Here is a 26,993-nt window from a genome sequence, read left to right as displayed (position 1 = left end):
GTGTCCGTCTGTCCCTGTCCCCGTGTCTGTCTGTCCCCCTGTGTGTCCATGTCCGTCTGTCCCTGTCCCCGTGTCCGTCTGTCCCTGTCCCCGTGTCTGTCTGTCCCTGTATGTCCCTGTGTCCGTCTGTCCCTGTCCCCGTGTCCGTCTGTCCCTGTCCCCGTGTCCGTCTGTCCCTGTGTGTCCGTCTCCCTGTGTCTGTGTGCCCGTGTCCGTCTGTCCCTGTCCCCGTGTCTGTCTGTCCCTGTATGTCCCTGTGTCCGTCTGTCCCTGTCCCCGTGTCCGTCTGTCCCTGTCCCCGTGTCCGTCTGTCCCTGTGTGTCCATGTCTGTCTGTCCCTGTATGTCCATGTCCGTCTGCCCCTGTGTGTCCATGTCCGTCTGTCCCTGTGTGTCCATGTCCGTCTGTCCCTGTCCCCGTGTCCGTCTGTCCCGCCGTGCGCGCGCCCTGCACCGCGGGGGCGTGGCCGGGGCGGGCCCTCATGGCCACGCCCCCCGAGGGCCCGGCGCGGCTGCGGCCGCTGATTGGCGGCAGCTCGAGGGGGCGTGGCCAAAGCTTCGCCCGTGCCCGGTGCGGTTCTGTCCCGGTGTCTGTCCCCGTCCCTGTCCCCGTCTGTGTCCCGGTCCCGTCCCTGTCCCGGTTCCGGTTCCGGTCCGGCTCGGAGGCGGCCCGGGATGGCGGCAGAGGCGGGCGGCGCGGCGGAGAAGCGGCGGATCCTGTGCGTGGGGCTGGTGTGCCTGGACATCATCAGCGTGGTGGAGGCCTTCCCAGCCGAGGACTCGGACACCAGGTACCGGCAGCGGGGCTCCCGCGGCGTCCCGGGGCCGGCCCCGCGCCCAGCGCCGCCTCTCGCCCCGCAGGTGCGTGTCTCAGCGCTGGCAGCGCGGCGGGAACGCCTCCAACTCCTGCACGGTGCTGTCCCTGCTGGGAGCGCCCTGCGCCTTCATGGGCTCGCTGACCCCCGGGCCCGCCGCTGAGTAAGTGGGGTGCGGGGCTCCCGCACCGGCGGGGCAACCGGGCCCACCCCCCTGGCACTTCACTGGCCCCTCCGCGCCGCTGCCCTCGGCGCGCTGCCCGCCCGCCGTTCCCCGCCGCCGCCGCTCACGCCGCTCTCTGTCCCCCAAAGCTTCATCGCGGCGGATTTCCATCGCCGGGGGGTGGACACGGCGCCCGTGGCGTGGCAGCCCCGCGGAGCCGTGCCCTGCGCCGTCTGCCTCGTCAACGCCGCCAGCGGCTCCCGCACCATCGTCCTGCACGACACGTAAGGGCCCGGCCCCTGCCCGCGGGCAGCGCTGCGCTCCGCCTGCTCTGTTCCGAGGGCCGCCCCGCTGCCTGCCCGGGGCTACCGGATGGGGCGAGTGGCCGTGATCCCGCGGACACTGTCCCCGCAGCCCTGTCACCGCCGGTGCCGCTGCCGGGACTGGGGGTGGTCTCCACACGGCCGCTCCGCAGTGCAGGACAGCCGGCACGGCCCCGTGGGGATAACCCGGCTCCCTCAGCCGTGCCGGAGGGTCAGGGGCTGTGGGGCACGGCTGACCCCCAGGGCACAGCGCGGCCACCGCTGCGCTGCCCTTCGAATCCAGCTCAGTGTCCCCGTAAATGATTCACCCGGGCAGCGCCTCCCCGGGGACCTCTGTCCCGGTGGCGTGGGGCCCTCCGCGGCCCCGGGAGCTGCCCTTCGCCCCGGGCGCGTGCCAGGCCGAGGGTCCCCATCTCCCCCCTGGCCTCCGTCCCACAGGAACCTGCCTGACGTGACAGCCCGCGACTTCGAGCGGGTCGACCTCTCCCAATACAGGTGGATCCACTTCGAGGTGAGCCCGAGGCTCAGCGGGCTCTAGGGTCTGCGGGACCCCCGGCGCTGGGGAAAATCCCTCGGGCTGTACGTGAGCCTGGGACCGGAGGGAATCCCTCGGTCTGGGGGACATCCCCAACGGGGGAGCATCCCCGGGGCCGAGGGGCCTCTCGGGACCGGCGGTCCCCCGGTGATGCCGGAGCCGTTCCCTGTGTGTCCATGTCCGTCTGTCCCTGTCCCCGTGTCCGTCTGTCCCGCCGTGCGCGCGCCCTGCACCGCGGGGGCGTGGCCGGGGCGGGCCCTCATGGCCACGCCCCCCGAGGGCCCGGCGCGGCTGCGGCCGCTGATTGGCGGCAGCTCGAGGGGGCGTGGCCAAAGCTTCGCCCGTGCCCGGCGCGGTTCTGTCCCGGTGTCTGTCCCCGTCCCTGTCCCCGTCTGTGTCCCGGTCCCGTCCCTGTCCCGGTTCCGGCTGCGGTTCCGGTTCCGGTCCGGCGCGGAGGCGGCCCGGGATGGCGGCAGAGGCGGGCGGCGCGGCGGAGAAGCGGCGGATCCTGTGCGTGGGGCTGGTGTGCCTGGACATCATCAGCGTGGTGGAGGCCTTCCCAGCCGAGGACTCGGACACCAGGTACCGGCAGCGGGGCTCCCGCGGCGTCCCGGGGCCGGCCCCGCGCCCAGCGCCGCCTCTCGCCCCGCAGGTGCGTGTCTCAGCGCTGGCAGCGCGGCGGGAACGCCTCCAACTCCTGCACGGTGCTGTCCCTGCTGGGAGCGCCCTGCGCCTTCATGGGCTCGCTGACCCCCGGGCCCGCCGCTGAGTAAGTGGGGTGCGGGGACTCCCGCACCGGCGGGGCACCGGGCCCACCCCCCTGGCACTTCACTGGCCCCTCCGCGCCGCTGCCCTCGGCGCGCTGCCCGCCCGCCGTTCCCCGCCGCCGCCGCTCACGCCGCTCTCTGTCCCCCAAAGCTTCATCGCGGCGGATTTCCATCGCCGGGGGGTGGACACGGCGCCCGTGGCGTGGCAGCCCCGCGGAGCCGTGCCCTGCGCCGTCTGCCTCGTCAACGCCGCCAGCGGCTCCCGCACCATCGTCCTGCACGACACGTAAGGGCCCGGCCCCTGCCCGCGGGCAGCGCTGCGCTCCGCCTGCTCTGTTCCGAGGGCCGCCCCGCTGCCTGCCCGGGGCTACCGGATGGGGCGAGTGGCCGTGATCCCGCGGACACTGTCCCCGCAGCCCTGTCACCGCCGGTGCCGCTGCCGGGACTGGGGGTGGTCTCCACACGGCCGCTCCGCAGTGCAGGACAGCCGGCACGGCCCCGTGGGGATAACCCGGCTCCCTCAGCCGTGCCGGAGGGTCAGGGGCTGTGGGGCACGGCTGACCCCCAGGGCACAGCGCGGCCACCGCTGCGCTGCCCTTCGAATCCAGCTCAGTGTCCCCGTAAATGATTCACCCGGGCAGCGCCTCCCCGGGCACCTCTGTCCCGGTGGCGTGGGGCCCTCCGCGGCCCCGGGAGCTGCCCTTCGCCCCGGGCGCGTGCCAGGCCGAGGGTCCCCATCTCCCCCCTGGCCTCCGTCCCACAGGAACCTGCCTGACGTGACAGCCCGCGACTTCGAGCGGGTCGACCTCTCCCAATACAGGTGGATCCACTTCGAGGTGAGCCCGAGGCTCAGCGGGCTCTAGGGTCTGCGGGACCCCCGGCGCTGGGGAAAATCCCTCGGGCTGTACGTGAGCCTGGGACCGGAGGGAATCCCTCGGTCTGGGGGACATCCCCAACGGGGGAGCATCCCCGGGGCCGAGGGGCCTCTCGGGACCGGCGGTCCCCCGGTGATGCCGGAGCCGTGCCGTGTCCGCAGGCGCGGAACGCGGCGGAGCAGGGCGCGATGCTGGAGCGGGTGGAGCGGCACAACCGGGCGGCGGCGCCGGGGCAGCGGGTCCGGATCTCGGTGGAGCTGGAGAAGCCGCGGGAGGAGCTGCTGCCGCTGATGGGGCGGGGACACGTGGTGCGGGAGCGGGGCGATGGGGCGGGATCGCCTGTCCCGGTCACCTGTCCCGGTCACCTGTCCCGGTCACCTGTCCCGGTCACCCGTCCCCATCCGCCTGTCCCGATCACCGGGCTAGGCCAGAGGCGTGGCGGGGGCTCGGTCGGGACGGGAGCGGTCAGATCTGCGGGGAGCACGGTGCAGCGGGATTTGGGAGTGGTGTTCCGGTGGAGTCCGGCTCGGGGGGTGCAGGGGTGGGGGGTTTGGATCTAGGGGTGCAGACAGGATCTGGGAGTTCAGGCGGGGTCTGGGGACACCGCCAGGGCACAGATCTAACCGCACCTGGCTGGGGGTACCGGGGGCTGCCCCCGCCCCAGCCCCTCTCCCGCAGGTGTTCATCAGCAAGGACCTGGCCCGGCACTTCGGGTACCAATCGGCCCCCGAGGCGCTGCGGGGGCTGCGGAGCCGCATCCAGCCGGGGTAGGGGTCTACCTGAGAGGGGCCGGGGGGCACACGGTGTGCCCCAGACCCACCCCGCACTCCCCCAGGGCCACGCTGATCTGCGCCTGGGCTGAGGAGGGGGCTGATGCCTTGGGGCCCGACGGGGAGCTGCTGCACTCGGACGCCTTCCCCCCAGAGACCCTCGTGGACACGCTGGGGGCTGGGGACACCTTCAACGCCGCCGTCATCTTCGCGCTGGCAGAAGGTGGGCACAAACGTGGCACGGCCACAGCACGGCCACGGTTCAGTTTGGCACGGCCACGGTTCAGTTTGGCACGGCCGCGGCACGGCCACATCTCATCCTGGGCCCCCTCCCCAGGGAGGAGCCTGCAGGATGCCCTCACCTTCGGCTGCCAGATCGCGGGCAGGAAATGTGGGATCCAGGGCTTCGATGGCATTGTCTGAGTGTGCGCCTGGAGAGCTCTGCAGCCTCAGGCACAGCACTGCACCTCCACATCTCCACCGCACCCAGCCATCCCCAATAAAACCCCTGCGCTGCCCTTCGAATCCAGCTCAGTGTCCCCGTAAATGATTCACCCGGGCAGCGCCTCCCCGGGCACCTCTGTCCCGGTGGCGTGGGGCCCTCCGCGGCCCCGGGAGCTGCCCTTCGCCCCGGGCGCGGGCCAGGCCGAGGGGCCCCATCTCCCCCCTGGCCTCCGTCCCACAGGAACCTGCCTGACGTGACAGCCCGCGACTTCGAGCGGGTCGACCTCTCCCAATACAGGTGGATCCACTTCGAGGTGAGCCCGAGGCTCAGCGGGCTCTAGGGTCTGCGGGACCCCCGGCGCTGGGGAAAATCCCTCGGGCTGTACGTGAGCCTGGGACCGGAGGGAATCCCTCGGTCTGGGGGACATCCCCAACGGGGGAGCATCCCCGGGGCCGAGGGGCCTCTCGGGACCGGCGGTCCCCCGGTGATGCCGGAGCCGTGCCGTGTCCGCAGGCGCGGAACGCGGCGGAGCAGGGCGCGATGCTGGAGCGGGTGGAGCGGCACAACCGGGCGGCGGCGCCGGGGCAGCGGGTCCGGATCTCGGTGGAGCTGGAGAAGCCGCGGGAGGAGCTGCTGCCGCTGATGGGGCGGGGACACGTGGTGCGGGAGCGGGGCGATGGGGCGGGATCGCCTGTCCCGGTCACCTGTCCCGGTCACCTGTCCCGGTCACCTGTCCCGGTCACCTGTCCCGGTCACCTGTCCCGGTCACCTGTCCCGGTCACCTGTCCCGGTCACCCGTCCCCATCCGCCTGTCCCGATCACCGGGCTAGGCCAGAGGCGTGGCGGGGGCTCGGTCGGGACGGGAGCGGTCAGATCTGCGGGGAGCACGGTGCAGCGGGATTTGGGAGTGGTGTTCCGGTGGAGTCCGGCTCGGGGGGTGCAGGGGTGGGGGGTTTGGATCTAGGGGTGCAGACAGGATCTGGGAGTTCAGGCGGGGTCTGGGGACACCGCCAGGGCACAGATCTAACCGCACCTGGCTGGGGGTACCGGGGGCTGCCCCCGCCCCAGCCCCTCTCCCGCAGGTGTTCATCAGCAAGGACCTGGCCCGGCACTTCGGGTACCAATCGGCCCCCGAGGCGCTGCGGGGGCTGCGGAGCCGCATCCAGCCGGGGTAGGGGTCTACCTGAGAGGGGCCGGGGGGCACACGGTGTGCCCCAGACCCACCCCGCACTCCCCCAGGGCCACGCTGATCTGCGCCTGGGCTGAGGAGGGGGCTGATGCCTTGGGGCCCGACGGGGAGCTGCTGCACTCGGACGCCTTCCCCCCAGAGACCCTCGTGGACACGCTGGGGGCTGGGGACACCTTCAACGCCGCCGTCATCTTCGCGCTGGCAGAAGGCGGGCACAAACGTGGCACGGCCACGGCACGGCCACGGTTCAGTTTGGCACGGCCACGGTTCAGTTTGGCACGGCCGCGGCACGGCCACATCTCATCCTGGGCCCCCTCCCCAGGGAGGAGCCTGCAGGATGCCCTCACCTTCGGCTGCCAGATCGCGGGCAGGAAATGTGGGATCCAGGGCTTCGATGGCATTGTCTGAGTGTGCGCCTGGAGAGCTCTGCAGCCTCAGGCACAGCACTGCACCTCCACATCTCCACCGCACCCAGCCATCCCCAATAAAACCCTGTGTGCGCCACTGCTGCCTCCTGTGTCACCTGGCTGTGTCCCCCTTGCCCTGGCTGGGGTCCCAGTGCCCCGGACATGCACTGACCACAGCCAAGTGACCAGCAGTGCCTCTATTTCTCCGTCCGATGAGTTACAGAGGAGACTACTCCACCCCAGCCCTGCTTGGCCCCAGCAGCCTGGCCAGGGGCCATCCCCCTGCCCCTGTGTGCCCTGAGCAGGGCAGGGAGCAGCCAGGGAATTGCATCCCACAGCCCCCACTGCCTACCCCTCCCCATGGTCCCTCCAGGCTGGGGCTGCCTGCTCCTCAGGGGCTTCAGCCTCAGGGGATTCCTCTTCCTCTGTGGCATCAGTACTGGGGGCTTTGGCCCCAGGAACGATTTCTGCTTCCAAGGCCTCAGTATTGTGAGATTCCACCTCGAGGGATTCCATCTTGAGGGCTCCATCCTCAGAGGTTCCAGTCTGGGGGTCTCCAGCCTCAGGGGCTCCCTCCTCAGGGGCTCCAGTCTGGGGGTCTCCAGCCTCAGGGGCTCCCTCCTCAGGGGCTCCAGTCTGGGGCTCTCCAGCCTCAGGGGCTGCCTGTCCTGGGCTTTTCAACTCCAGGTCCTGCCTTGGCATCTCTGTGCCCTTGCCAGGCACAGCTCCAACCCCTGCCTCCTGCTCTAGTGGGGGCTGTCCTGGGGGACCCTTGTCCTGACCAGACAAGAGCATCTCGGGGGGGTCCAGCAGCTCAGAGGGGTTCAGCAGCCCATCCCCATTCAGGTCCTGCCTTGCCAGAGCTTGATCCACCAGTGCAGCCACCTAGGGGGATGGGGAACGGGATGAGGGCTCGGCCCAGAGGCTCAGTGGGGCACGAGGAGCCATCCCTGCGGGACCCACCATGTCAGGGTCTGGCTGCCCCCCGGCCTGTGCCAGCACCGTGCCAAGTAACTGCAGCAGCTCCAGCCCATCCAGGTGCCTGCTCTGGTCGTGGTCATGGAGCACGAAGAGGTAGAGCAGGGCTGTGGGGCACGGGGCGCTGTGGGGCAGGGCTGCCTGGCCCCCCTAGCCCCTCAGCCCCCCATCACGCCCCGGTGGCCTTACCCTGCTCCCGTGTCATGGCCTCCACGTCCTGCTCCGGGGGCCCCAGGCTCCGCACGGCGCTCCACAGCAGCCTGGGGGGAGCAGGGCTGGGGTGGGAAGCACTGCACTGCCCCACGGCAGGCTGGGCACTGTCCGTGCCCCCCGCCCAGCCCTGGCCGTGGTGGGGGTCCCAGTGCTGTGGGGTCCCCAGGGCAGGGACTCACTGCAGTGCAGGCGACTCCGGGCTCAGCGGGTCGGGGTACGGATCCACGACTGCGGCCACGGGGGGCTCAGGCCTGGCCGAGAGACAGGGGATGGTTCCTGTGCCCCTGGGGGGCTGCTGCCCCCTGCCTGACACCCACGGCCCCTGCAGATCCACGGGTCCCAGCCCTCACTGTGCAGCTCGGACCCCTCTGCTCCCCTGCCATGGCCACCTTGCACTGGAAACACCACGGCTCTGCCTTCCCTTAACTGTGCCCCCCCAGTTCCCCAGACCTGTGTCCCCCCTGCACTGTCCCCAGACCTGTGTCCCCCCTGCACTGTCCCCAGACCTGTCCCCCCTGCACTGTCCCCAGACCTGTGTCCCCCCTGCACTGTCCCCAGACCTGTGTCCCCGTACCTGTTGGTGCCCGCCCTGGGGGCGGCCCACGCCGCTGGCCCCAGCAGCAGCAGCAGCGGCAGCGGCATCACCGGCGGCTTCCTCATCCCGCGACCTCGGGCTGCGGCGGGACGGGAACACCGGGGTCGGGGCTGGTCCTGCCGGGGGTCGGTGCGAGCGCCCGTGGGAACCCGGCGCTGGGAGAGGGGAGGGGGCTCCGGGAGCCGCCCCGGTTCCAGCACGGCGGGGACGCGCTCGCACGGCTGGGAGGGTGCTGGGAACGCGCAGCGCTGCCCACCCAGCGCAGCCCCCGGTACCACTCACCCCGCACACCAACCCGGTACCGCCGGTGCCCCCCGGTACCACTCACCCCGCACACCAACCCGGTACCGCCGGTGCCTCCCGGCACCACTCACCCCGCACACCAACCCGGTACCGCCGGTGCCCCCCGGTACCACTCACCCCGCACACCAACCCGGTACCGCCGGTGCCCCCCGGTACCACGCACCCCGCACACCAACCCGGTACCGCCGGTGCTCCCCGGTACCCACTGAGCCAGCCCCGTTCGCGTGTCGGTGCCGCCCGCCCCGCCCCGGGGCCACGTAGCCGACACGTCTCGGCCCTGCCACCGCGGCCGGGAGCGGCCCCGCCCGGCCCGGCCCGGCCCTGCCCGGCCCGCGGGGAGCAGGGATTCAGCCGCACGTAGGTGCCCCGGGGCAGCGCCGATGTAACCGGGACCCGGCCAGTCCAAACCGGGGTCCGGGATGGGCTCGTGGTCACAGCAGGGACGGGGCCACGCCGGTGTGTGAGACCCCCCGAGCCCCCCACGGTCCCGGGCGGAACGGGGCCAGCCCAGCGTCACCGAGCCCCGGGCCCCGCAGCAGCACGGCCGAGGGCCTGGGCCGGCCCGTGCCGGTACACACGGCCCCGGGGGCTCTGGGCAGCCAGCCCCCGACCGGCCCCGGAGCGCGATGCCCTCAGCCCCAGGCCGCTCCCCCAGCACACGCGGACAGCACTGCCTTCATGCTCCAGTTTAATGGCAGCAGCAGGGCAGGGGCCAGCAGGACCCCCTTGTCCTGGGGCAGGAGACGGCCCTGTCCCGGGCCAGCCCTGCACTGCTGCCAGCACAGCCCCACAGGGACGGGCCCTGCGGGCTCCCTGGACCCGCGCCTGCTCCCCGAGCGCCAGCGGGGACAGCGGGGCCAGGGCTGGTCCCTCGTGTCCTTCACAGTCTGTGTGGGGTAGGAGGAGGCTGGGGGGGTCGCTCCTGGTGCCAGGGGGACCCTCCGGGGGCTACAGGAAGCCTGGGAAGGCGAGCTGCAGCAGCAAGATGGTGGCCACGATGAGGCCGGCACAGAGCAGCAGCAGCAGCCAGACAGGGAGGGAGCCTGTGGGACAGGGAGGGGTCAGAGGAGGCTGCAGCCCCCCCTGCAGAGGAGCCGGGCCCCAGGGGCAGCCCCCCGGACGTACGGCGGGTGGGCAGCAGGTGCAGCTTGCAGCGGCTGTCCACGGCCACGCTGAGCAGGGCGGCCTCGTGGCCCCCCAGCAGCTCCCGCCCGGGCCGGCTCTCGGGGACGAAGGCCACGTCTGTCACCACGATGCCGTGGGCCTCCTTCACGTAGTACAGCCTCTGGGGGGACACAGGAGGTGAGGGGCTGCGGGGGCCGGCGGGGCTGCCCCGGCCCTGCCCCAGCTCACCTGCAGTGAGAAGGCAATGTGGATGGCCACGGAGCCCGTCACTGTGCCCAGCCCCAGGAAGGTGCCCGAATCACTGTGGGGGGAGGGTAGTGAGCGGGGGCTGCCACGGCCCCCACCCCGTACCCACTGGCCCTGGGCTACCTGATGGAGAGGCAGGAGACCACCTCGGAGCCGCAGGGCCGCGTCAGCAGAGGCAGGAAGCTCTTCCCATCCCACTTGGTCAGGTAGCAGGGCGGGGGGCGGCGCTCGCGCTTGTGGGGCACCTGCACGGTGTAGAGCCGCAGAGCCCCGGCGCTGCCCTCCACCGCCCCGAACCTGCCAGGAGAGGGATGTGGGGCACGTGGGACACGGCCCCTCACGGCCACCACTGCCCCAGTCCAAACCTGGCCCCAGCCCCCTCCCCGTGCAGCTGCCAGCAGAGCCCTGGAGACAGACCCCTTCCCACAGAGCCAGCAGAACAGGGCAGCAGGCAGGGGGGCCCCATTCCCAGCCCCAGTGGTGCCTCCCCACCTCCTGCCCCGTGACCCTGATGACCCCCAGCCCCACAGCCTAGCCCCATGCCCTGCCCAGCCCCAGTGCCCCGACCCCAGGCCTCTGCTCTGCCCCCAGCTCAGTGTGCAGCCCCCCAGCCCCATCCCCAGCCCTCACCGGCAGGCCTGGTAGCGATAGGCCTTGTCAGGGATGCCAGGCAGGTTCTCGTGCCAGCGCAGCCCTGTCACCAGCTGGTCCTGCTGCCACACGCAGCACTGGAAGTCCCTCCCCGCCGTCACCACCTGCTGCACACAGCACAGGGGTCTGAGGCCCCTCTCCTGCAGGGCAGGGAAGTGGGGAGCCCCTGACACCCACCTTGTTGTCAGGGCCCAGTGCGATGTCCTCAATTTCCCCGTCATGGGCTCTGAACTCCAGCGTCTTCTTCATGCTGGGGAACTGCAGGGGCACAGCTGGTGTGGGCACTGGGCAGGGCCAGGCCCTGCCATGGTCCCAAGCAGGTGTGGGGGAGCAGCGTTAGGTGAGCACAGGTGCTGTCAATCCAGCTGTCCCTGCTGCCATCAGCAATGGCTGCTCCTCCGTGTCTGTCCCAGCTCCCCCTGCCCACCCCTGTCCCTGTGCCCACCCTGGCTCCCCATGCCTGCCTGCCAACTCTCTGTCCCACAGCCCCACAGCTCCCCACGCCCTGCCCACGGCACCCAGCCTCCCTGCCCCACAGCACCAGTGTCTGGTACGGCAGGGCTCGGGGCAGGCACAAGGCAGTGGGGGGCTTGCACCCCCAGAGCTCCCCATGGCACCCCGGGCAGGCACTGGGGGGTCAGGGGGTTCCAGGACAGTGTCCAAACCCCAAATCTCCATGTAGCACCCTGGGCAGCCACAGGGGGCAGGTCCATGACAGTGATGGAGGGGTTCAGGGCAATGCCATCCCCAAGCCACCCCACAGACCCCCCAGCTCCCCCCCACTCCCTGCCCTCCAGTGCCCAGGGCAGGCACAGGGAAGGTCCAGGGTGGGCATGGGAGGTCCACAGCTGTGCCCCAGCCCCAAAGCACCCCACAGCCCCTCACACTCTGGCCATAGCATCTGGGGGTGTGGGGAGCCCCAGGGCAGTGAACCAGCCCCAAAGCTCACCATGGTACCCAGGGCAAGCACAGAGAAGAAGGGTCAGGATGGGCAGGCAGGGTAAAAGGCCATCCCCATCCCCATGCCACCCCACAGACCCCACATCCTGCCCCATGGCACCCAAGGGTGGGCATGGGGCTGTTCACAGAATATCTCCACAACACCCTTCATCCCCCCCGCAGCATCCAGGGCAGGCGGGAGGGGGATTCAGGGCCATCCCCAGAGCACAGCCCAGCCCGAGGGCAAGTGCTGGTGAAGCGGTGTCTCACCGTCCTTCCCGGCGGTGCCCGGAGCCTCGGGCTCCTGCAGGCTGAAGCGCAGGATGTGGCAGCTGTTGTCCTGCCCGGCGGCAATGACGTCCCCGGCCAGCGCCATGGTCATGGTGGCGCGGGTCTCGGTGTCGTGGCAGTGCAGCAGCGAGGCGCTGAGCTGCCCGCCGATCTGCTCCAGCTGCAGGAAGTGCTGCGGGCCGGGGGGCGCGGTCACGGCCCCGCCGCGGGGGCTGCCCGGGACAGCCGGGTCCCTGGGCACCGCACAGCCAGCCCCCCAGGCCCCGCCGTGTCAGACCCCCCGCCACACCCGGGCCCCTCAGCACCGCAAACCCCTCAGGTCCCACGGTGTCAGACCCCCCGCCACACCCGGGCCCCTCAGCACCGCAAACCCCTCAGGTCCCACGGTGTCAGACCCCCCGCCACACCCGGGCCCCTCAGCACCGCAAACCCCTCAGGTCCCACGGTGTCAGACCCCCCGCCACACCCGGGCCCCTCAGCACCGCAAACCCCTCAGGTCCCACGGTGTCAGACCCCCCGCCACACCCGGGCCCCTCAGCACCGCAAACCCCTCAGGTCCCACGGTGTCAGACCCCCCGCCACACCCGGGCCCCTCAGCACCGCAAACCCCTCAGGTCCCACGGTGTCAGACCCCCCGCCACACCCGGGCCCCTCAGCACCGCAAACCCCTCAGGTCCCACGGTGTCAGACCCCCCGCCACACCCGGGCCCCTCAGCACCGCAAACCCCTCAGGTCCCACGGTGTCAGACCCCCCGCCACACCCGGGCCCCTCAGCACCGCAAACCCCTCAGGTCCCACGGTGTCAGACCCCCCGCCACACCCGGGCCCCTCAGCACCGCAAACCCCTCAGGTCCCACGGTGTCAGACCCCCCGCCACACCCGGGCCCCTCAGCACCGCAAACCCCTCAGGTCCCACGGTGTCAGACCCCCCGCCACACCCGGGCCCCTCAGCACCGCAAACCCCTCAGGTCCCACGGTGTCAGACCCCCCGCCACACCCGGGCCCCTCAGCACCGCAAACCCCTCAGGTCCCACGGTGTCAGACCCCCCGCCACACCCGGGCCCCTCAGCACCGCAAACCCCTCAGGTCCCACGGTGTCAGACCCCCCGCCACACCCGGGCCCCTCAGCACCGCAAACCCCTCAGGCCCCGCCGTGTCAGACCCTCCCGGGCCCCACCGCCCCTCAACCCCCCCAGGCCCCGCCGTGTCAGACCCCCCGCCACACCCGGGCCCTTCCCGGACCCCTCAGCCTCCCGCGCCGCTCTCCCCGCAGCCCCGTCCCCGCTCCCCCGCACCACGCCATTGCGGATGCCGGTCTTGGCGGCGCCTCCGCCGCCGGCGGTGATGGCGAGCGGCCGCCGCGGGTGCAGGCGGACGGTGTAGAGCGGGAACGGCGCCCGGTACAGCTCGGCGGGACGCCGCGGCGCCATGACACGGACGTGACGTCAGCGCGCCGTGGCTTCACGCGCTGGTGCGTCACGCCCCGTTACCCGCCGGGGGTGTGGCTAACCGGGCGCGGGAGCGCGGGCGGCTCGGGGAGGGGGCGTGGCCGCGAGGTCACGTGGGACAGAGGGGAACAGCCCGGTGCCGGGGGTCACGGACCGGGGGATCCCGGGGGGACACGGGGACAGCCCGGTGCCGGGGGGACAAGGACCGGGGGATCCCGGGGGGACACGGGGAACAGCCCGGTGCTGATGGACAAGGACCGGGGGGACACGGGGACAGCCCGGTGCCGCGGGGACAAGGACCGGGGGATCCCAGGGGGACACGGGGACAGCCCGGTGCTGGGGGACAAGGACCGGGGGGACACGGGGACAGCGGGGAACAGCCCGGTGCTGGGGGACAAGGACCGGGGGATCCCGGGGGGACACGGGGAACATCCCGGTGCCGGGGGGCACGGACCGGAGGATCCCGGGGGACATGGGGACAGCCCCCTGGGGGGGAGCTGGGGGTCCCGGGGGGCAGCAGGGAGTTCCTCGGGACCCTGCAGGGCCTGTGCTCCAGAACCATTTATTGGGGAACACCAAACACGAACGGTGGCGGGGGCTGCGGGGCACTCGGCACCCCGGGGCAGGGCGGCCCCCGGGCCCGGGGCGGTGTGTAAGGCACGTGGCTGGGCCGGGGGTACCGCACGACGTCCCGGCCTGGGGAGGGGGCACCGCTCCCACACCCCCAGCCGTGGTCCCAGAGCCCCCGGGAGGGGCACCCGCCGATCTTCGGCACGCCCCGGCTGTCTGAGGATGCCCCGGCTGTCTGAGGATGCCCCGGGCAGGGCCGTGGCCGGGACCCCCGCGCCGGGGCCGTCAGAAGGAGGTTTCCTGCACGGCGTAGATGGGGGGACCGGCGCTGCGGACGTAGCCCTGTCCCTCGTCCCCCTGCTCGGGGCCCGGGGGGGACAGGCCGTTGGGCACCCCATGGCTCTTCTCCGCCGTGCCCGCGTGCCCGGGGGCCTGTGGGGACAGAGGGGGCAGGGGAGGCAGCAGGAGAGGCAGCAGGGGGGTACCCCCATGTCCCCCTGCCGCTGCGGTGCCGGGAGCCTGTCCCTCACCTGGGCAGGGTCGGATCCCCCGCAGCAGAGCCAGTGCCGGATTTTGGGGGGCAGGCAGCACAGCAGCCACGGCAGCACGGGGGAGATGGTGCGGGGGTCCAGGGCCGCCGCCGGCGTGGGGCCTGGGGGCACAGGGTGTGAGAGGGGCGGGGGCACCACGGCGGCCCCCGCGCCGCCCCACACTCACCGGTGAGCAGGCTGACCAGGACGCCCACCAGGATGACGGTGGTGGAGTTGTGGGCACTGTACCACATGTAGGACAGGCTGTAGAAGCGCTGCAGCCCCGTGGGGCTGGGGGACACGGCGTCAGGAGGGGGTGCAGGGCACCTCACGCCCTGCACAGCCAGCCCCCGAGCCCCCCGCGCTCACCTCGGGGCGGGCGCTGGTGTGGTGGGGGGCAGCAGCGTGGTGGCCAGGACGGTGCTGAGGTTGCCCACGGTGGGGAGCGCTGTGCTGTTGGCGGGGGGCACCCCCTTGGCCCCCGCTGTGCTCTGCAGGAAGCTGCCGATGCCTATCCAGAAGGCCATGGCCAGTCCGGCCAGCAGCCCCACCACGGCTCCCTGTGGCAGGGGACAAAGAAGGGCGCTGGTCCCCGTGCGGACTCAGGGTGCCCCACGGCACCCACACACCCACTCGGGGCTGGGGGCGCCGGCCGGGTCGGGGACACTCACGGTGGGGTTGGCGCAGGGGAAGAACATGCCCAGGCAGAAGAGCCCCAGGAGCGGGCCCCCCACCATGCCGAAGATGCTGATGGCTGCCTGCGGGGACACGGCCTTCAGCACCAGCCCCGTGCCCTGGGGGTGCCAGAGCCGGGGTCCCCACCCCGTGTGGGGTGCCAGAGCCGGGGTCCCCACCCCGTGTGGGGTGCCAGAGCCGGGGTCCCCACCCCGTGTGGGGTGCCAGAGCCGGGGTCCCCACCCCGTGAGGGGTTCCAGAGCCGGGGTCCCCACCCCGTGTGGGGTGCCAGAGCCGGGGTCCCCACCCCGTGTGGGGTGCCAGAGCCAGGGTCCCCACACCGTGTGGGGTGCCAGAGCCGGGGTCCCCACCCCGTGTGGGGTGCCCCAGCCCCGTGCCTACCTGCAGCACGGGTCCCAGCATGGAGGACACGTACGCCATCCCCAGGCACAGCAGCCCGTAACCGAGAGCTGGGGAGGGCAGCGGGGTGTCATGGCAGTGCTGCGGACCCCCCGCCACGCCAGCCCCACGGCTGCCCCCCCGGCCACCCCCCATTAAGTCACCCAGCAGCTTGGAGAGCAGCGTGGCCCGCGACTCCGACAGCCCAGGGAAGTGCGGCCGCACCAGGTCCTCCATGGTCACCGTGGCCAGCGAGTTGAAGGCGGAGGAGATGGTGCTGGGGAGGAGAGGGAGCAGAAGGGGGCTCGGCCGGGACACCTGAGCCCACCTGAGCCACCGCCCCAGGGCCGCCCGCTCACCTGAGGGCGCCGCTGAAGAGGCAGGCGACAAAGAGCCCGGGCAGCCCCGGCAGGTCCTGCAGCACGTCCATCACGAAGAACAGCACCAGCTGTGGCAGGAGGTCAGTGCGGGGCTGGGGGCAGCGGGGGACACGGGAGGGGCTCTTAACCCACCTGGTCAGGGGAGGCAGGGCGCTGGCTGGGCGCCAGCGGGTGCTCCAGGTTGTAGACAAACATGACGAGGCCCGTGAGGCAGCTGAGGCACAGCACGATCTGCTGGCAGGGGAACACGGCGTAGCAGGAGCTGCGGGCGCCGCGGGGCTGTCAGACTCGGGCGGCGGCGGGGGGCCCGCGGCAGGTGAGGGGACCCCAGCCCAGCCCAGCCCCACTCACAGCTTGGCCTGGCGCTCGCTGCGGGCGCACAGGTAGCGCTGCACCTGCGCCTGGTTCACCCCGTACAGCGACAGCATCATGAACACCCCGCCCACCGACAGCGACCAGAAGGTGTGGCGCTCCAGGGGGTTGGGGTCCAGGCTGCGGGGAGGAGCAGGGGGGGTCGTGGTGACAGGTCCTCACTGGCCCCCCCACGCCCCACGGGAAAGAGGGTACCAGGGATGGCCCGCACCGCCGCTCCGGGGTCCCTCTCCCCCAGCCAGGTGTCCCCAGAGCAGGACAGGGGGTCCCGGGAGATGGCTCACTCGATACCGGCGATCTTGCCCTGCTGCTCAGCCACGCGCCAGACACGGGCCATGCCCCCCACCCGCCAGGCGCCCACCACGATGACGGCGACCTGCCCCGCCAGCATCACCAGCGTCTGGAACACGTCTGTCCAGATGACGGCCTTCAGGCCACCCTGGTGGGGACACGGGACGCCCGTCAGCACACGGTGACAGCGCCCACCTGGCAGGGCAGGGGCACGGGCACCCGCGGCAGCAGGGACTCACCAGCGTGGTGTAGAGTGTGCAGACCAGCCCCATGGTCAGCACGGCGCTCCAGAGGTCAAAGCCCGTCACTGGAAGCGGCAGAGGACATTAACGGGGTGAGGGGCAGCAGCCCCCCGGCACGGCCCCACACCTGAGCTCACCGTACCTGCGTTGAGGGCCAGAGCAGGGGCGTAGAGCACCACCCCCATGTAGATGACCTGTGGGGAGGGAGAGCAGTGCTGAGCCACAGCCAGCCCCCCAAAGCCTGCGGCCCCACAGCCCCGGCCCCACTCACCATCTGGAAGATGAAGGTGACGGTGCCCAAGACCCGCACGGTCTTGTTGAAGCGCAGCTCCAGGTACTGCGAGGAGAGAGGTCAGGGCACCTGACTGCAGGGTGCTTTGTGCTCCTCACAGCCCCCTCCCATGTCCCCCCTGCCCTCCCCGTGTCCCCCTGCCCTCCCCGTGTCCCCTCTGCCCTCCCCGTGTCCCTCCTGCCCTCCCCGTGTCCCCGTGCTCACCTCGTAGGTGCTGGTGATGCGCAGCCGGTAGAAGACGGGGATGAAGATGTGCGCGGGGATGAGCAGCCCCAGGAAATAGGAGCAGCCGAGGAACCAGTACTCGGTGCCAAAGCGAAAGATCTCAGCCGGCACGCCCAGGATGGCCACAGCTGACTGGAAGGAGGCCAGCAGCGACAGGGCCACGGGCAGGCAGCCCATGTCACGGTTGGCCAGCAGGAACTCCTGCACCGTGCGCTGCCGGTCGCCGCTCAGGGCGTAGAAGAGCCCGATGGCCGAGGAGAGCACCAGCAGCAGGGCGAAGATGCTGTAGTCGATGGCCGTGAACTCCATGCCGAGCGTGTCCCCGCGCCGCCCCGCCGCTGCCCCGCCGCCCCGCCGGCCTCATGGGCGCACCTGAGCCCGGCAGCGCGTCCCGACAGCACCGGCCCGGCCCCGGCGGCTGCGGAGGAACGTGTCAGCGCTGCGGGGACCTTCGCTCGCTCTGCCTCAGCCTCAAGGACCCGGAGCGCGGAGAACGGCGGTCCCTCCTCCTCCTCCTCCCCCCTCTGGGCCGGGCTTGTCCCCCCCGGGCCACCCCACCTGCCCCGCTGAAGGAAACTGGAGAGTCTTCAAAGAGCACCAAGACAATGGCTGCAAAAACAGTCCCACCCGGGCCCCCCGCAGCACCGGCACCGCCAGCCCCGGCAGAACAGGCCAAGCTCAACAGAGCCGCCTCCGGTGCAGGACAGCCCCGTCCCACCTGCGCCAAACCCAACACGACCACCCCCGGAGCTGAGCCACTCCCACCCGAGCCAAACCCGGGCTGGCCCAGCCACCCCAGCACGGCACAGCCCCACCAAGCCCGGCAGCACCGGTCCCACCAGCACCAGAGCCAGCCCAGCCCAACCGCCCCAGCAGCCCCGGGCCCTGTCAGAGCTGCCCCCAGCACAGAGGAACGGGCAGGGGGCAGCCTGGGGAGCGGGCATCAGCCAGGTGGAGCGGACACCTGAGCATCCACCGGGCCTGGCACCCTGACCCCGCTGACAGGGATTCCCCCAGAGCCCCCTGTGCTCTGCCCCTGCCCTGGCTCCTGGGGGACAGGAGGGGACAGCCGGGCACAGTGCTGCCCCTGCCTGCCCCCACTTCCAGGGGACATCCAGAGGACTGGGACTGCGGGCGCCTGGGAGCAGCAGGTGCCACAGGGCTGTGGATACCCCCCTTCCTGGCCTGGGAGGGGGTGCAGGCTGTGGGGGACCCTCAGTCCCAGCAGGGCAGCGTTAGGGACACAGGGAGGACAAGTCTGGAGCGGGGGTGGCAGCCAGGGAGTGGCAGAGTGCCCACTGTGGGCCCACCGTGATCCCTGGAGGAATGCCTGCCTGGGGAATGCTTGGTGGGATTAGGCTGAGCCCCTCCTGGCAGCCCTGGCACAGCCTGCCTGGGCCTGCCCGCCACAGAGCTGGGGGCAGCCGAGCTGGCACGGGCTTCTGCAGCACGGCAGCGCCAGCGGCGTCTGGGTGGGGAATGGGGTGAGAGGGCAGTGTCTCTGCCACCACCAGCCCCGGCCTGTCCCTGACCAGGACGGGCTCCACGTGCAGCAGCTCATGGCCAGGGTCCAAGGTCACCCCCACATTCCCCGGTGCAGACTAAACACGGGAGGTCACAGCGCGTCCCCGGCGGGCACAGCCCAGCCCCAGCCTCCTGCACGGCCCCGGCCCAAGGCTCCCCACGCCCCGCAGACCCCTCGGTGCCCCCGGGGCTCTGCTGCCTCCAGCCCTGCTGTCCCCACACCCCATCCCCGGTGGTGCCAAGCTCTGCTCACCCCTCTGAGGGCTGCTGCCCCCTCACCCAGGCGGTCCCAGGATGTGCCCCACAAAAGCCAGCAGTCCCAGCTCCAGCCGGCTCTGCCGGCTCCCGTGTCCCCCGCGCTGAGCCCCTGTCCCTGTCCCTGTCCCTGTCCCTGTCCCTGCCTGCCCAGCCTGCCTGCCCCGTGCCCCGCTCCTCACGCTCCATCGCTCCTCGTCACCCCGCGCACTCGGGGACCCCGCTGGAGCCGCCGCTGCCCCCGGTGCCCTCATCCCGGGGCTCTCAGGGGCTCTACTCGCCTTCCCCGGTGTCCCCGATGTCCCCGCTGCCCCCATCCCGGGGCTCTGCTCCCCTCTCCGGTGTTCCCGGTGGCCGCAGCCGGGGGCTCTCCTCCTTGCCTCCAGTGCTCCCAGCCCGGGGCTCTGCTCCCCGCGCCCGGTGTCCCCATCCCGGCGTCCTGCTCCCCGTGCCCGGTGTCCCCATCCCGGGGTCCTGCTCCCCGTGCCCGGTGTCCCCATCCCGGGGTCCTGCTCCCCGTGCCCGGTGTCGCCAGCGCCCCCATCCCGGGAGCCCCGGCCCGCGCTGCCCGCAGAGCGCCCGGTGCCGGTGGCGGGCGGCGGCGGTGACCTTGCCCCGGTGCGACACTCACCGGCGGCGGCAGCACTCTCCCCATGTGCCGCCGCAGCCGGGGCGCGCCGGGATGACGCCGCGGGCAGGCGGGGCCGCTCCCGCCGCCGTTTCCGCCCTGCCGCCGCTGACGCCGTCACCCCGGGCTGCGCTGCGCTCCGCTCCCGGTGCCCGTCCCCGTGCGACCCCGCCGCGCCGCCCGCGGGCGGTCACCGCGCCCCGGTGCCCGCGCTGCGGGGTCCCTCCGGGGCCTGGCTCGGCTCGCCCGGGCCGTACCGGGATGGGGGGAACGGGCACGGAGCTGCCCCGGCCGCTCGGGGTCGGCGGTGGCGCGGGGATGCGCGGGGCTGGCGGGGCCGTGCGCGGGGTCGCGCTGCTGCTGCTGCCGCTGCTGCTGCCCCGGGCCGCCCGCGGGGCCGCGGTGAGCCGCGGGAACGGGGTCACGGAAACCGGGGGAGGGCCGGAAACGGGGGGCTCTGGGTGGCAGGGCGTGTCACGGATCAGAGGTGCCGGGAGGTCAGGGAGTGCCCGGATCGGGGATGACCGGAACGGGAGGTCCCGGGGGAACAGAGGGTCGGTGTGTCCCCGATCGGGGGTGTCCTGAGGTCGGGGGTGCCCGGTTCGGGAGGTCTCGGGGGAACCGAGGGTCGGTGTATCCCCGATCGGGGGTGTCCTGAGGTCGGGGGTGCCCGGTTCGGGAGGTCCCGGGGAAACCGAGGGTCGGTGTCCTGAGGTCGGGGGTGCCGGTTCGGGAGGTCCCGGGGGAACCGAGGGTCGGTGTCCTGAGGTCGGGGGTGCCGGTTCGGGAGGTCCCGGGGGAACCGAGGGTCGGTGGCCTGAGGTCGGGGGTGCCGGTTCGGGAGGTCCCGGGGGAACCGAGGGTCGGTGTCCTGAGGTCGGGGTGCCCGGCTCGGAGGTGCTCGGAGGGAAGCCGTGGGTTGCCCGGAGGCCGGGGAGGTTCTCCTTCTCCGGGGAGCGGCGGTACCGGGGTTCGGGTCACGCTCGGGGGTGGCGGGATGCTCGGGAGTCGGGGGTGTCCCTGTGCCATGCCCCCGGACCTCGGGGATGCTGCCCGTGCTCCCTCGACCTCCCCAGGTGTGCGGGCTCTGCCCGGGGCCGCCGCGGAACGGCTCCATCGTGGCCGGGTTCTGTGAGTCCCGGCGCGACACCGAGAGCGATGGGCGCTGCTGCCGGGAGCGGGGCCCGTCCCCGGGGCGGCTTCTGGGGTACGGGGCGCCCGGGGGAGGACGGGGATGCACAGGCTGGGGGCGAATCTGGGGTGCTGGGCGGTCGGGGGCCACGTGAAGGGGGTGCTGGGGGGATGGAGGTGCCGGGATGGGGTTTTGGGTTCGCAGGGGAATGGAGGGGCTGGGGAATGCCTGGCTGGAGCATCCTGGGTGGTGGTGCGGGGGGAGCAGGTACAGCCCGGGGCCGAGATGGGTGCTGGGGGTCACAAGGGCATCAGGGGAAAGGGTGGGGGACAGGCGTGCTACTGTGTCCCCAAGCACTGTCCCTTCCCAGGCTGGACCTGAGCAACTGCTCCCTGCGCAGTGTTCCCCCGGGACTGGCCGAGGCCACCACTGCCATCGTCCTGTGAGTCCCTCGGGTCTCTGCAAGGAGCCGGGCCGGGCTGGCAGGGGGGGTTGGGGCAGGTTTGGGGGGACATTCCCATGGGCCCAGGCCAGCACAGCCGTGCCCTGCTGGTCCCAGGGCCACTGGCCGCTCCCTGCCCTCGTGGCTGTCAGTAACAGTCCACAGGGTGTGATCAAACAGAAACCACCCCCAGCTTTGAACGGGGAGCCCTGGGACCTGTCTGTCCAGGCAGCCTCAGCCCTGTGCCCAGCAGGAGCAGGGGACAGATCCTTCTGGAGCTGTCATGGTGTGCACTGTCACAGGACAGCCAGTGGGGACCTGTGCTGGCAAGTGAGAGTCGAGCCACATGGTCACACCTTGGCTTTTGCCACAGTCCCACAGTGTCCTCATCCCCGGGTTGGAGAGACAGGAGGCAGGGAGGAGCCACGTCCAGGGCACTGGCCGGGCTCAGGGCTCGGTGTCCAGATGAGCCCAGTGAGCCGTGGTGGCCCTCAGGGCACGGTGACACCTCAGCTCATCAGTGCTTTTGTTAATGACCAAGCTGTCCCTCACCGTGGCACCTCAGCTCATCAGTGCTTTCGTTAATGACCAAGCTGTCCCTCAGCAGCTCTGCAGAGACCTTTGAGCCCTGGCTGCAGGGCTGCACTGCCAGGGCCTCGGGTGGGCAGGGGGCGGCGGGGGCACGGGAGCTGAGCGAGGTGCCGGGGGTCCCCGGTGCCCGCCAGGCCGGGGGTGCCACACGGCACTGAGGGTCCGTGTGCTCACAGGGACCTGACTGAGAACCCGCTGGCAGCTCTGCCCAGTGACTCCCTGGTGGGCTTCGTGCAGCTGCAGAGCCTGTGAGTGCCGGGGGGCCGGGGCTGGGGGCGGCGCGGTGCCCGTGCTGAGCCGTGTCCCCAGCGCGGTGCCAGCGGCGCTGCAGTGTCCGGGCGGGAGTGACGCCTGGCAGGACGTGGCGGTGGACAGGAGCAGCCGGCTGTGCCAGGGACAGAGGAACCCCTGCAACGGCTCTGTGCCGCTCGGTACGGCGGGGGACTGGCTGTGTGGGGCCGGCAGTGGGGTCTGGCTTGGCCCCTGACCCCCTGCTCTGCTCTGCCCTGCCAGCCTGGCCGTGTCCTGAGAATTCTGTGTGTGCCCCCGACGGCCCCGGCCTCATCCAGTGCCTCTGTGACAGTCCCTTCCACGGCTACAAGTGCCTGCGTGAGGTGAGAGCCTGTGGGACGGCCCTGGCTGGGGCCGGGCCCTGGCTGGAGCAGCAGGAGCTGCAGGGAGCCGTGATGCTCACTCCTGGTCCCGGGCAGGGCGCGTTCCCCGTGCTTCTCTTCGGAGGAATCCTGGGCACTGCCACCGTGTCCCTGTCCCTGCTGCTGTGGGGCACCCAGCGGAGGAAGGCCAAGGCGCCCTGAGCAGGGCAGGGGCCGTGCCTGGGCTGGAGGATCTGTGGCCAGCGAGGCTCTGGGCATCAATAAAGCTGCCGGTCCTCGCTGTGTGTCCGTCTGGTTCCTTCCCGGGGGAAGAGTGGGGGTGTGGTGGAACCCCCGGGAGGGGGGCTCTGCAAACTCCCACTGTTATAGGTACATGTTATAATACTGGCTTTTTAAAATATTAAAATGTGTAGGGTTAAAGTAACTTTGTAATAAAGATATGGTTTTTATTTCTACTGTTAATTAAGCTTAGACATAGTAGTGGAATAGCTGATATCAGTGTGCTTGTGTTAAAATCCCTGCTGGGGTGGGATAAGATCCAATGAACACAGGACGGGGACATCTGTACAGATCTGCCAACTACCAGCACTCGCCGTCTGAAGGCAGTGTGGGCCAGGCCCAAACTGGACGTGATAAAGAGAAGGAGCCAAGACCCCAACTGAGGAATGCACATGCTCTGAAAAGGCAGACCCGAGGAGGGGCCAAACTATTTCCTGGAATATGTAAACTAGTTTATGGATATGCATGAGAGTCTCTGAATATGCAAAATGCGGATGTAATTATAAGGTGTTTTAGGGGTACCCCAAAGGCAACAGTGTGGTCATGGCTCAGTGCCAAGATGCGTTCTATGCTCCTTGTCTCCTCTTGATTAAACTTTTGAAGTTTCCACAGGAGAGTGAACGGGTTTTTCACAGCACCCTCCCCGCGCTCGGGCCAAGGCGGGGATGAGCGGGAGGAGCGTTCCCACCGGAACCTACCCGGCCGCGGTCACCGCCGCGACCGCGGGGAACGGCGAATGACCGGGAGCCAAACCGGCCCCGACAGCGAGCGGGAACAGCGGGAGCTCCGAAACCAGAGTAATTAACACTTCAAATCTATCATTAACCATAAAACCAGGGGAGAGCGCGAACGCAGTCCCCCACTACCACAAATGATGCAGTCGAGTTTCCCGCATTTGGGGAAATCGCAGGGGTCAGCACACCCGGAGTGCAAGGGATGAGCCTCGCCCTGGGAAAACCACCTGCCTGATCATGGTGTCTCCCCTGCCAGGTAAGTATGCCTGCCCCGCCGCCCCGCCCCCGTGCCCCGCCCGCCGCACTGGCCCCGCGCTGCGGCCCGGCCCGCACGGCCCGGCCCGCGCCAAGCCCGCGGACGCGCCAGGGCAGCGCGGGCTCGGCGCGGCACCGGCCCCGGCATGCCGCGCGGCGGAATCTCATTTGCATGGACACGCCCGCTCCCCGGCTCGCCCCGCCCCTCGGGCCGTTCCGCCGCTCCCGGCCCCGCCCCGAGCCCCGGTGCCGCGGAGCCGCCGCCCCCGCCCGCGCTCGGGCCGGGCTCTGCTCCCGCCGCTGCCAATGGCTCGGTGCCCGCCATCTCCCGCCGCCGGGATTGCCTCTCCCCGGCACTGCCCGGTGCTGCCGGCCCCTCCCGGTGCCCCGCTCCGCGCAGCCCGCTGCTCCCGGTTCTGTTCCCTCGCACGAGCGATGGGCCGGGCGTGCGGCCGCGGGAGAATCGCTCACTCGCGGCTCTGGCCGCGGGCACCGAGGGACGGCCGGAACTGCGGAGTTCCGTTCGCACCTCGAGAACCGCCCTGTGAGCTGGGGGTTCCACTGCGGGCACTGCACGGGGGCTCCGTTCACCCGCGGGCACCGGGGGCACGGCCTGTCACCCCCAGCCCCGGAGGGCGTCCCGGCCCCGGCTCCGAGCCCAGGAGGCACCGGGACTGCGGACAGGGCGAGAGCACTGCCGGGGTTGGGGACAGGCTGGGAACAGCTCCAGGACTGGGGACAGGGCGTGAACACCGCTGGGGATGGGGACAGGCTGGGAACACTGTCAGGGTTGGGAACAAAGTGTGAACACTGCTGGGGTTGGGGACAAGGCGTGAGCACCGCCAGGGTTGGGGACAGGCCCTGAGCACCGCCAGGGTTGGGGACAGGCCCTGAGCACCGCCAGGGTTGGGGACAGGCCCTGAGCACTGTCAGGGGTTGGGGACAGGCCGTGAACACCACCGGGGATGGGGACAGGCTGGGAACAGCTCCAGGACTGGGGACAAGGTGTGAACACCACTGGGGTTGGGGACAGGCTGGGAACACTGCTGGGGATGGGGACAGAGCAGGAACAGCTCTGGGGATGGGGACAGACTGTGAACACCGTCAGGGTTGGGGACAGGCCCTGAGCACTGTCAGGGTTGGGGACAGGCCCTGAGCACTGTCAGGGTTGGGGACAGGCCCTGAGCACTGTCAGGGTTGGGGACAGGCCCTGAGCACTGTCAGGGTTGGGGACAGGCCGTGAGCACTGTCAGGGTTGGGGACAGGCCCTGAGCACTGTCAGGGTTGGGGACAGGCCCTGAGCACCGCCAGGACTGGGGACAGCCCGTGAGGAGCGGCTCCGGCGCTGAGCTCCCATGGCTCCTGCCCCGGCCTGTCCCGAGGGTTCCGGCTCCTTCCCGGGGGTTGGAGCGGTGACTGGGAACGGGCAATGTCCCAAAGTGCACACCAGAGCCTTTTAACGCTGCTGGCCTCGCCGGGGCTCTCCTCTCTGGGCTGCTCTTTTCTCACCGGCTGACTCCCGGCTTCAGCTCCGCTTTGGGGGACTCACGTTTCTCTGTGGCCCAGGACCCCCAAAGCCCAAACCGGAGCCATGGGGGCACCCCAGTCCAGGAATTGGCTCTCTGTTGAAGGAGTGATTAAAGTATTCCTTGTCTGTTTAAAAAGGCAAAAAGCCCAGAAGTTTCTCTCCCCAGTTTGGTAAGAAGACACCTCATAGATCTCACCTCAAAACTAAGGTTAGCTAATTAGACAAAGGCAAAAAACTGTCAGGTAATTCACCAGAAAAAGGAAAGAACAAAAGAAATAATCGCTTTTGTGGGGTGTTTTAGTAGGAGTAAGAATGTTTTGCCCCTGGCTCGGTTTTTCTCTGTAAGAGCTCTGTTATTTTGCCTTTTATTAAAACTTTTCCTATTTCCAACACTACCTCAGAAGCCATCCTGCTAATTTTATGCCGTTTGGGGTAGCTGAGCTATCTCAAGTGTAGGAAGTTCTCTGAGAGCTCCTCAGGCCTGGCTCAGAGAGAAACCCTGAAACTTTCCCTGGGTGAATGGGCAGCGCTGCACTTTCCATGCATTTCCCAGGGGAATAGGCAAACTGCCCAGAGTCCTTTGGAGAGTCAATTGTGCATTTACCTTGCACAGCAAACCCTGCCCGAGCAGGGCAAAGGGCTCACATGGAGAAAGCCACGGGCTCATGCTGTGTCCCCAGTCCAGAATTGCATGGGATGTGCAGGGATTCCTGCCCTGAGGGATTCCTGCCCTGAGGGATTCCTGCCCCGAGGAATTTGTGCCCTGAGGGATTTCTCCCCTGAGAGATTCCTGCCCTGAGGGATTCCTGTCCTGAGGGATTTCTGCCCCGAGGGATTCCTGCCCTGAGGGATTCCTGCCCTGAGGGATTTCTGCCCCGAGGGATTTCTGCCCTGAGGGATTCCTGCCCTGAGGGATTTCCTCCTGCTGCCGGAACTACAACAACCTTTTACTCCAAGGTCTCTCACAGCCAGTAACTACAGAACAAGACATTCCAGTGCCCACCAGAAAATCCACGGCTCCGTTCCTGGCCCAGGTGGCCCCAAAGGATCGGGGGCAGACAGGAGATGCCTGCAGCCCCCTCAGCCCAGCCCAGCTCCTTCCTCCCCTCCTGCTCTTCCTCGTGCCCGTGCTCAGCCCGTGCTGCCGGCAGCCCACCCCGCGATGTTCTGGGGTCAGTCCCAGCTCAGGGCTCGTCCCTGCCCCGGCCTCGCCTCCTGCCCGCTGCCCCGGCACCGACTGGGGCACTTCTCTGGGCTCTTCTCCTCCTCCCGCGCTTCCTGCCGTGGCCGCGGCACCGCCCGGGCAGTGCCACCCTCTGTGCCCCTGTCCCTGCCGCAGTTTCTGTCCCAGAGCTGGCACGGGGCGGGAGCAGCGCCGTGCGGAACAGCGCCGGGCCTGGGTCCGTGCCGGGCCAGGTCCGAGCGGGGTCTGGGTCCGGTTGGAATCGGGATCTGTTCGGGAGCTGGTTCCTTTCAGGATCAGGATCTGTTCGGGATTAATTCAGGATCTGGATCTGTTCGGGATCCATTCAGGATCAGGATCTATTCAGGATCCATACCGGATCTGGATCTGTTTGGGATTGGGATCTGATCGGGATCCATTCAGGATCAGTATCTGATCGGGATCCATTCAGGATCAGGATCAGTTCGGGATCTGGTTCTGTTCGGGATCCATTCAGGATCGGGATCTGTTCGGGATCCATTCAGGATCAGGATCCATTCAGGATCAGGATCCGTTGGGGATCCATTCAGGATCAGGATCTGTTCGGGATCCATTCAGGATCGGGATCTGTTCCGGATCCATTCAGGATCTGGTTCTGTTTGGGATCCATTCAGGATCAGGATCCGTTCGGGATCCATTCAGGATCAGGACCTGTTCGGGATCCATTCAGGATCAGGATCCATTCTGGATCAGGATCTGTTCGGGTTCCTTCAGGATCAGGATCCGTTCGGGATCC

The 26,993-nt window shown here is 70.1% G+C and overlaps 7 protein-coding genes and 1 non-coding gene across 11 annotated transcripts; 4 read left to right on the top strand and 4 right to left on the bottom strand.

The window, feature by feature from the left end:
• The first annotated feature begins 657 nt into the window (after window positions 1-657).
• Window positions 658-1,838, top strand: LOC121338775 (ketohexokinase-like). The gene is made up of 4 exons (XM_041409988.1): window positions 658-790; window positions 861-977; window positions 1,127-1,261; window positions 1,739-1,838. The coding sequence occupies exons 1-4, from the start codon at window positions 675-677 to the stop codon at window positions 1,836-1,838; spliced, it is 468 nt and encodes a 155-aa protein (XP_041265922.1). The 5' UTR covers window positions 658-674.
• A 214-nt stretch (window positions 1,839-2,052) lies between these two features.
• On the top strand, window positions 2,053-4,750 carry LOC121338768 (ketohexokinase-like). 2 transcript variants are annotated; one of them, XM_041409973.1, is made up of 8 exons: window positions 2,053-2,417; window positions 2,488-2,604; window positions 2,754-2,888; window positions 3,366-3,438; window positions 3,639-3,785; window positions 4,156-4,244; window positions 4,313-4,470; window positions 4,585-4,750. In XM_041409973.1, exons 1-8 carry the CDS (start codon window positions 2,302-2,304, stop codon window positions 4,668-4,670), a joined length of 921 nt encoding a protein of 306 aa, XP_041265907.1. In that variant the 5' UTR covers window positions 2,053-2,301; the 3' UTR covers window positions 4,671-4,750. The 2 variants fall into 2 exon arrangements, with proteins under 2 accessions (XP_041265907.1, XP_041265908.1); XM_041409974.1 differs by lacking the exon at window positions 3,639-3,785.
• Window positions 4,751-4,793: 43 nt separating this feature from the next.
• Window positions 4,794-6,289, top strand: LOC121338774 (ketohexokinase-like). The gene is made up of 6 exons (XM_041409987.1): window positions 4,794-4,840; window positions 4,933-5,005; window positions 5,206-5,352; window positions 5,775-5,863; window positions 5,932-6,089; window positions 6,204-6,289. Exons 1-6 carry the CDS (start codon window positions 4,794-4,796, stop codon window positions 6,287-6,289), a joined length of 600 nt encoding a protein of 199 aa, XP_041265921.1.
• Window positions 6,290-6,616: 327 nt separating this feature from the next.
• Window positions 6,617-8,938, bottom strand: CGREF1 (cell growth regulator with EF-hand domain 1). The gene is made up of 5 exons (XM_041409986.1): window positions 8,054-8,938; window positions 7,659-7,730; window positions 7,456-7,526; window positions 7,252-7,373; window positions 6,617-7,173 (listed from the first exon to the last, which is right to left on the bottom strand). Exons 1-5 carry the CDS (start codon window positions 8,137-8,139, stop codon window positions 6,637-6,639), a joined length of 888 nt encoding a protein of 295 aa, XP_041265920.1. The 5' UTR covers window positions 8,140-8,938; the 3' UTR covers window positions 6,617-6,636.
• Window positions 8,939-9,062: 124 nt separating this feature from the next.
• On the bottom strand, window positions 9,063-13,070 carry PREB (prolactin regulatory element binding). The gene is made up of 9 exons (XM_041409967.1): window positions 12,925-13,070; window positions 11,609-11,801; window positions 11,285-11,300; window positions 10,577-10,700; window positions 10,379-10,503; window positions 9,872-10,045; window positions 9,731-9,803; window positions 9,503-9,662; window positions 9,063-9,420 (listed from the first exon to the last, which is right to left on the bottom strand). The coding sequence occupies exons 1-9, from the start codon at window positions 13,057-13,059 to the stop codon at window positions 9,326-9,328; spliced, it is 1,095 nt and encodes a 364-aa protein (XP_041265901.1). The 5' UTR covers window positions 13,060-13,070; the 3' UTR covers window positions 9,063-9,325.
• Window positions 13,071-13,620: 550 nt separating this feature from the next.
• On the bottom strand, window positions 13,621-19,534 carry SLC5A6 (solute carrier family 5 member 6). 3 transcript variants are annotated; one of them, XM_041409968.1, is made up of 16 exons: window positions 19,464-19,534; window positions 17,033-17,471; window positions 16,808-16,873; window positions 16,679-16,730; window positions 16,534-16,601; window positions 16,288-16,442; window positions 15,983-16,123; window positions 15,764-15,893; window positions 15,611-15,699; window positions 15,416-15,528; window positions 15,255-15,322; window positions 14,849-14,935; window positions 14,547-14,737; window positions 14,365-14,468; window positions 14,178-14,299; window positions 13,621-14,079 (listed from the first exon to the last, which is right to left on the bottom strand). In XM_041409968.1, exons 2-16 carry the CDS (start codon window positions 17,360-17,362, stop codon window positions 13,933-13,935), a joined length of 1,863 nt encoding a protein of 620 aa, XP_041265902.1. In that variant the 5' UTR covers window positions 17,363-17,471; window positions 19,464-19,534; the 3' UTR covers window positions 13,621-13,932. The 3 variants fall into 3 exon arrangements, with proteins under 3 accessions (XP_041265902.1, XP_041265903.1, XP_041265904.1); XM_041409969.1 differs by lacking the exon at window positions 19,464-19,534 and having other exon boundaries at window positions 15,611-15,666; window positions 17,033-17,510; XM_041409970.1 differs by lacking the exons at window positions 14,849-14,935; window positions 19,464-19,534 and having other exon boundaries at window positions 17,033-17,510.
• ATRAID (all-trans retinoic acid induced differentiation factor) lies at window positions 19,500-22,517 on the top strand. Its single transcript, XM_041409972.1, has 7 exons — window positions 19,500-19,862; window positions 20,537-20,667; window positions 20,963-21,034; window positions 21,802-21,873; window positions 21,935-22,056; window positions 22,139-22,239; window positions 22,336-22,517. Exons 1-7 carry the CDS (start codon window positions 19,515-19,517, stop codon window positions 22,438-22,440), a joined length of 951 nt encoding a protein of 316 aa, XP_041265906.1. The 5' UTR covers window positions 19,500-19,514; the 3' UTR covers window positions 22,441-22,517.
• An 835-nt stretch (window positions 22,518-23,352) lies between these two features.
• On the bottom strand, window positions 23,353-23,516 carry LOC121338778. The gene has a single exon (XR_005953072.1). It is a non-coding gene; the product is annotated as a U1 spliceosomal RNA (small nuclear RNA).
• Window positions 23,517-26,993: the final 3,477 nt, after the last annotated feature.

The sequence above is a fragment of the Onychostruthus taczanowskii genome, unplaced genomic scaffold (assembly GCF_017590055.1).
Source record: "Onychostruthus taczanowskii isolate IOZ18803 unplaced genomic scaffold, ASM1759005v1 scaffold317, whole genome shotgun sequence".
Classification (NCBI taxonomy): Eukaryota; Metazoa; Chordata; class Aves; order Passeriformes; family Passeridae; genus Onychostruthus; species Onychostruthus taczanowskii.
Note: the sequence above shows the minus strand (reverse complement) of the source record. Positions and strands in the feature narration are given on the sequence as shown.

What these genes read in the sequence shown, in the direction of transcription:
- LOC121338775 (XM_041409988.1), top strand. Translation starts at nt 675, where the DNA reads ATGGCGGCAGAGGCGGGCGGCGCGGCGGAGAAGCGGCGGATCCTGTGC. An exon ending in ACCCCCGGGCCCGCCGCTGA is followed by an intron (nt 978 to 1,126) that starts GTAAGTGGGGTG and finishes TGTCCCCCAAAG; the next exon opens with CTTCATCGCGGCGGATTTCC. An exon ending in ACCATCGTCCTGCACGACAC is followed by an intron (nt 1,262 to 1,738) that starts GTAAGGGCCCGG and finishes TCCGTCCCACAG; the next exon opens with GAACCTGCCTGACGTGACAG.
- LOC121338768 (XM_041409973.1), top strand. Translation starts at nt 2,302, where the DNA reads ATGGCGGCAGAGGCGGGCGGCGCGGCGGAGAAGCGGCGGATCCTGTGC. An exon ending in ACAGGTGGATCCACTTCGAG is followed by an intron (nt 3,439 to 3,638) that starts GTGAGCCCGAGG and finishes CCGTGTCCGCAG; the next exon opens with GCGCGGAACGCGGCGGAGCA. An exon ending in CGGAGCCGCATCCAGCCGGG is followed by an intron (nt 4,245 to 4,312) that starts GTAGGGGTCTAC and finishes GCACTCCCCCAG; the next exon opens with GGCCACGCTGATCTGCGCCT.
- LOC121338774 (XM_041409987.1), top strand. Translation starts at nt 4,794, where the DNA reads ATGATTCACCCGGGCAGCGCCTCCCCGGGCACCTCTGTCCCGGTGGC. An exon ending in ACAGGTGGATCCACTTCGAG is followed by an intron (nt 5,006 to 5,205) that starts GTGAGCCCGAGG and finishes CCGTGTCCGCAG; the next exon opens with GCGCGGAACGCGGCGGAGCA. An exon ending in TGATGGGGCGGGGACACGTG is followed by an intron (nt 5,353 to 5,774) that starts GTGCGGGAGCGG and finishes CCTCTCCCGCAG; the next exon opens with GTGTTCATCAGCAAGGACCT.
- CGREF1 (XM_041409986.1), bottom strand. Translation starts at nt 8,139, where the DNA reads ATGAGGAAGCCGCCGGTGATGCCGCTGCCGCTGCTGCTGCTGCTGGGG. An exon ending in GGCCATGACACGGGAGCAGG is followed by an intron (nt 7,374 to 7,455) that starts GTAAGGCCACCG and finishes CGTGCCCCACAG; the next exon opens with CCCTGCTCTACCTCTTCGTG. An exon ending in GGCAGCCAGACCCTGACATG is followed by an intron (nt 7,174 to 7,251) that starts GTGGGTCCCGCA and finishes CCATCCCCCTAG; the next exon opens with GTGGCTGCACTGGTGGATCA.
- PREB (XM_041409967.1), bottom strand. Translation starts at nt 13,059, where the DNA reads ATGGCGCCGCGGCGTCCCGCCGAGCTGTACCGGGCGCCGTTCCCGCTC. An exon ending in GTCTCCTGCCTCTCCATCAG is followed by an intron (nt 9,804 to 9,871) that starts GTAGCCCAGGGC and finishes CTCCCCCCACAG; the next exon opens with TGATTCGGGCACCTTCCTGG. An exon ending in GCACCTGCTGCCCACCCGCC is followed by an intron (nt 9,421 to 9,502) that starts GTACGTCCGGGG and finishes CCTGTCCCACAG; the next exon opens with GCTCCCTCCCTGTCTGGCTG.
- SLC5A6 (XM_041409968.1), bottom strand. Translation starts at nt 17,362, where the DNA reads ATGGAGTTCACGGCCATCGACTACAGCATCTTCGCCCTGCTGCTGGTG. An exon ending in AGCGAGCGCCAGGCCAAGCT is followed by an intron (nt 15,894 to 15,982) that starts GTGAGTGGGGCT and finishes CGGCGCCCGCAG; the next exon opens with CTCCTGCTACGCCGTGTTCC. An exon ending in TGCTGGGACCCGTGCTGCAG is followed by an intron (nt 14,936 to 15,254) that starts GTAGGCACGGGG and finishes GTGTCCCCGCAG; the next exon opens with GCAGCCATCAGCATCTTCGG.
- ATRAID (XM_041409972.1), top strand. Translation starts at nt 19,515, where the DNA reads ATGACGCCGCGGGCAGGCGGGGCCGCTCCCGCCGCCGTTTCCGCCCTG. An exon ending in GGGCCGCCCGCGGGGCCGCG is followed by an intron (nt 19,863 to 20,536) that starts GTGAGCCGCGGG and finishes CGACCTCCCCAG; the next exon opens with GTGTGCGGGCTCTGCCCGGG. An exon ending in GCTACAAGTGCCTGCGTGAG is followed by an intron (nt 22,240 to 22,335) that starts GTGAGAGCCTGT and finishes GGTCCCGGGCAG; the next exon opens with GGCGCGTTCCCCGTGCTTCT.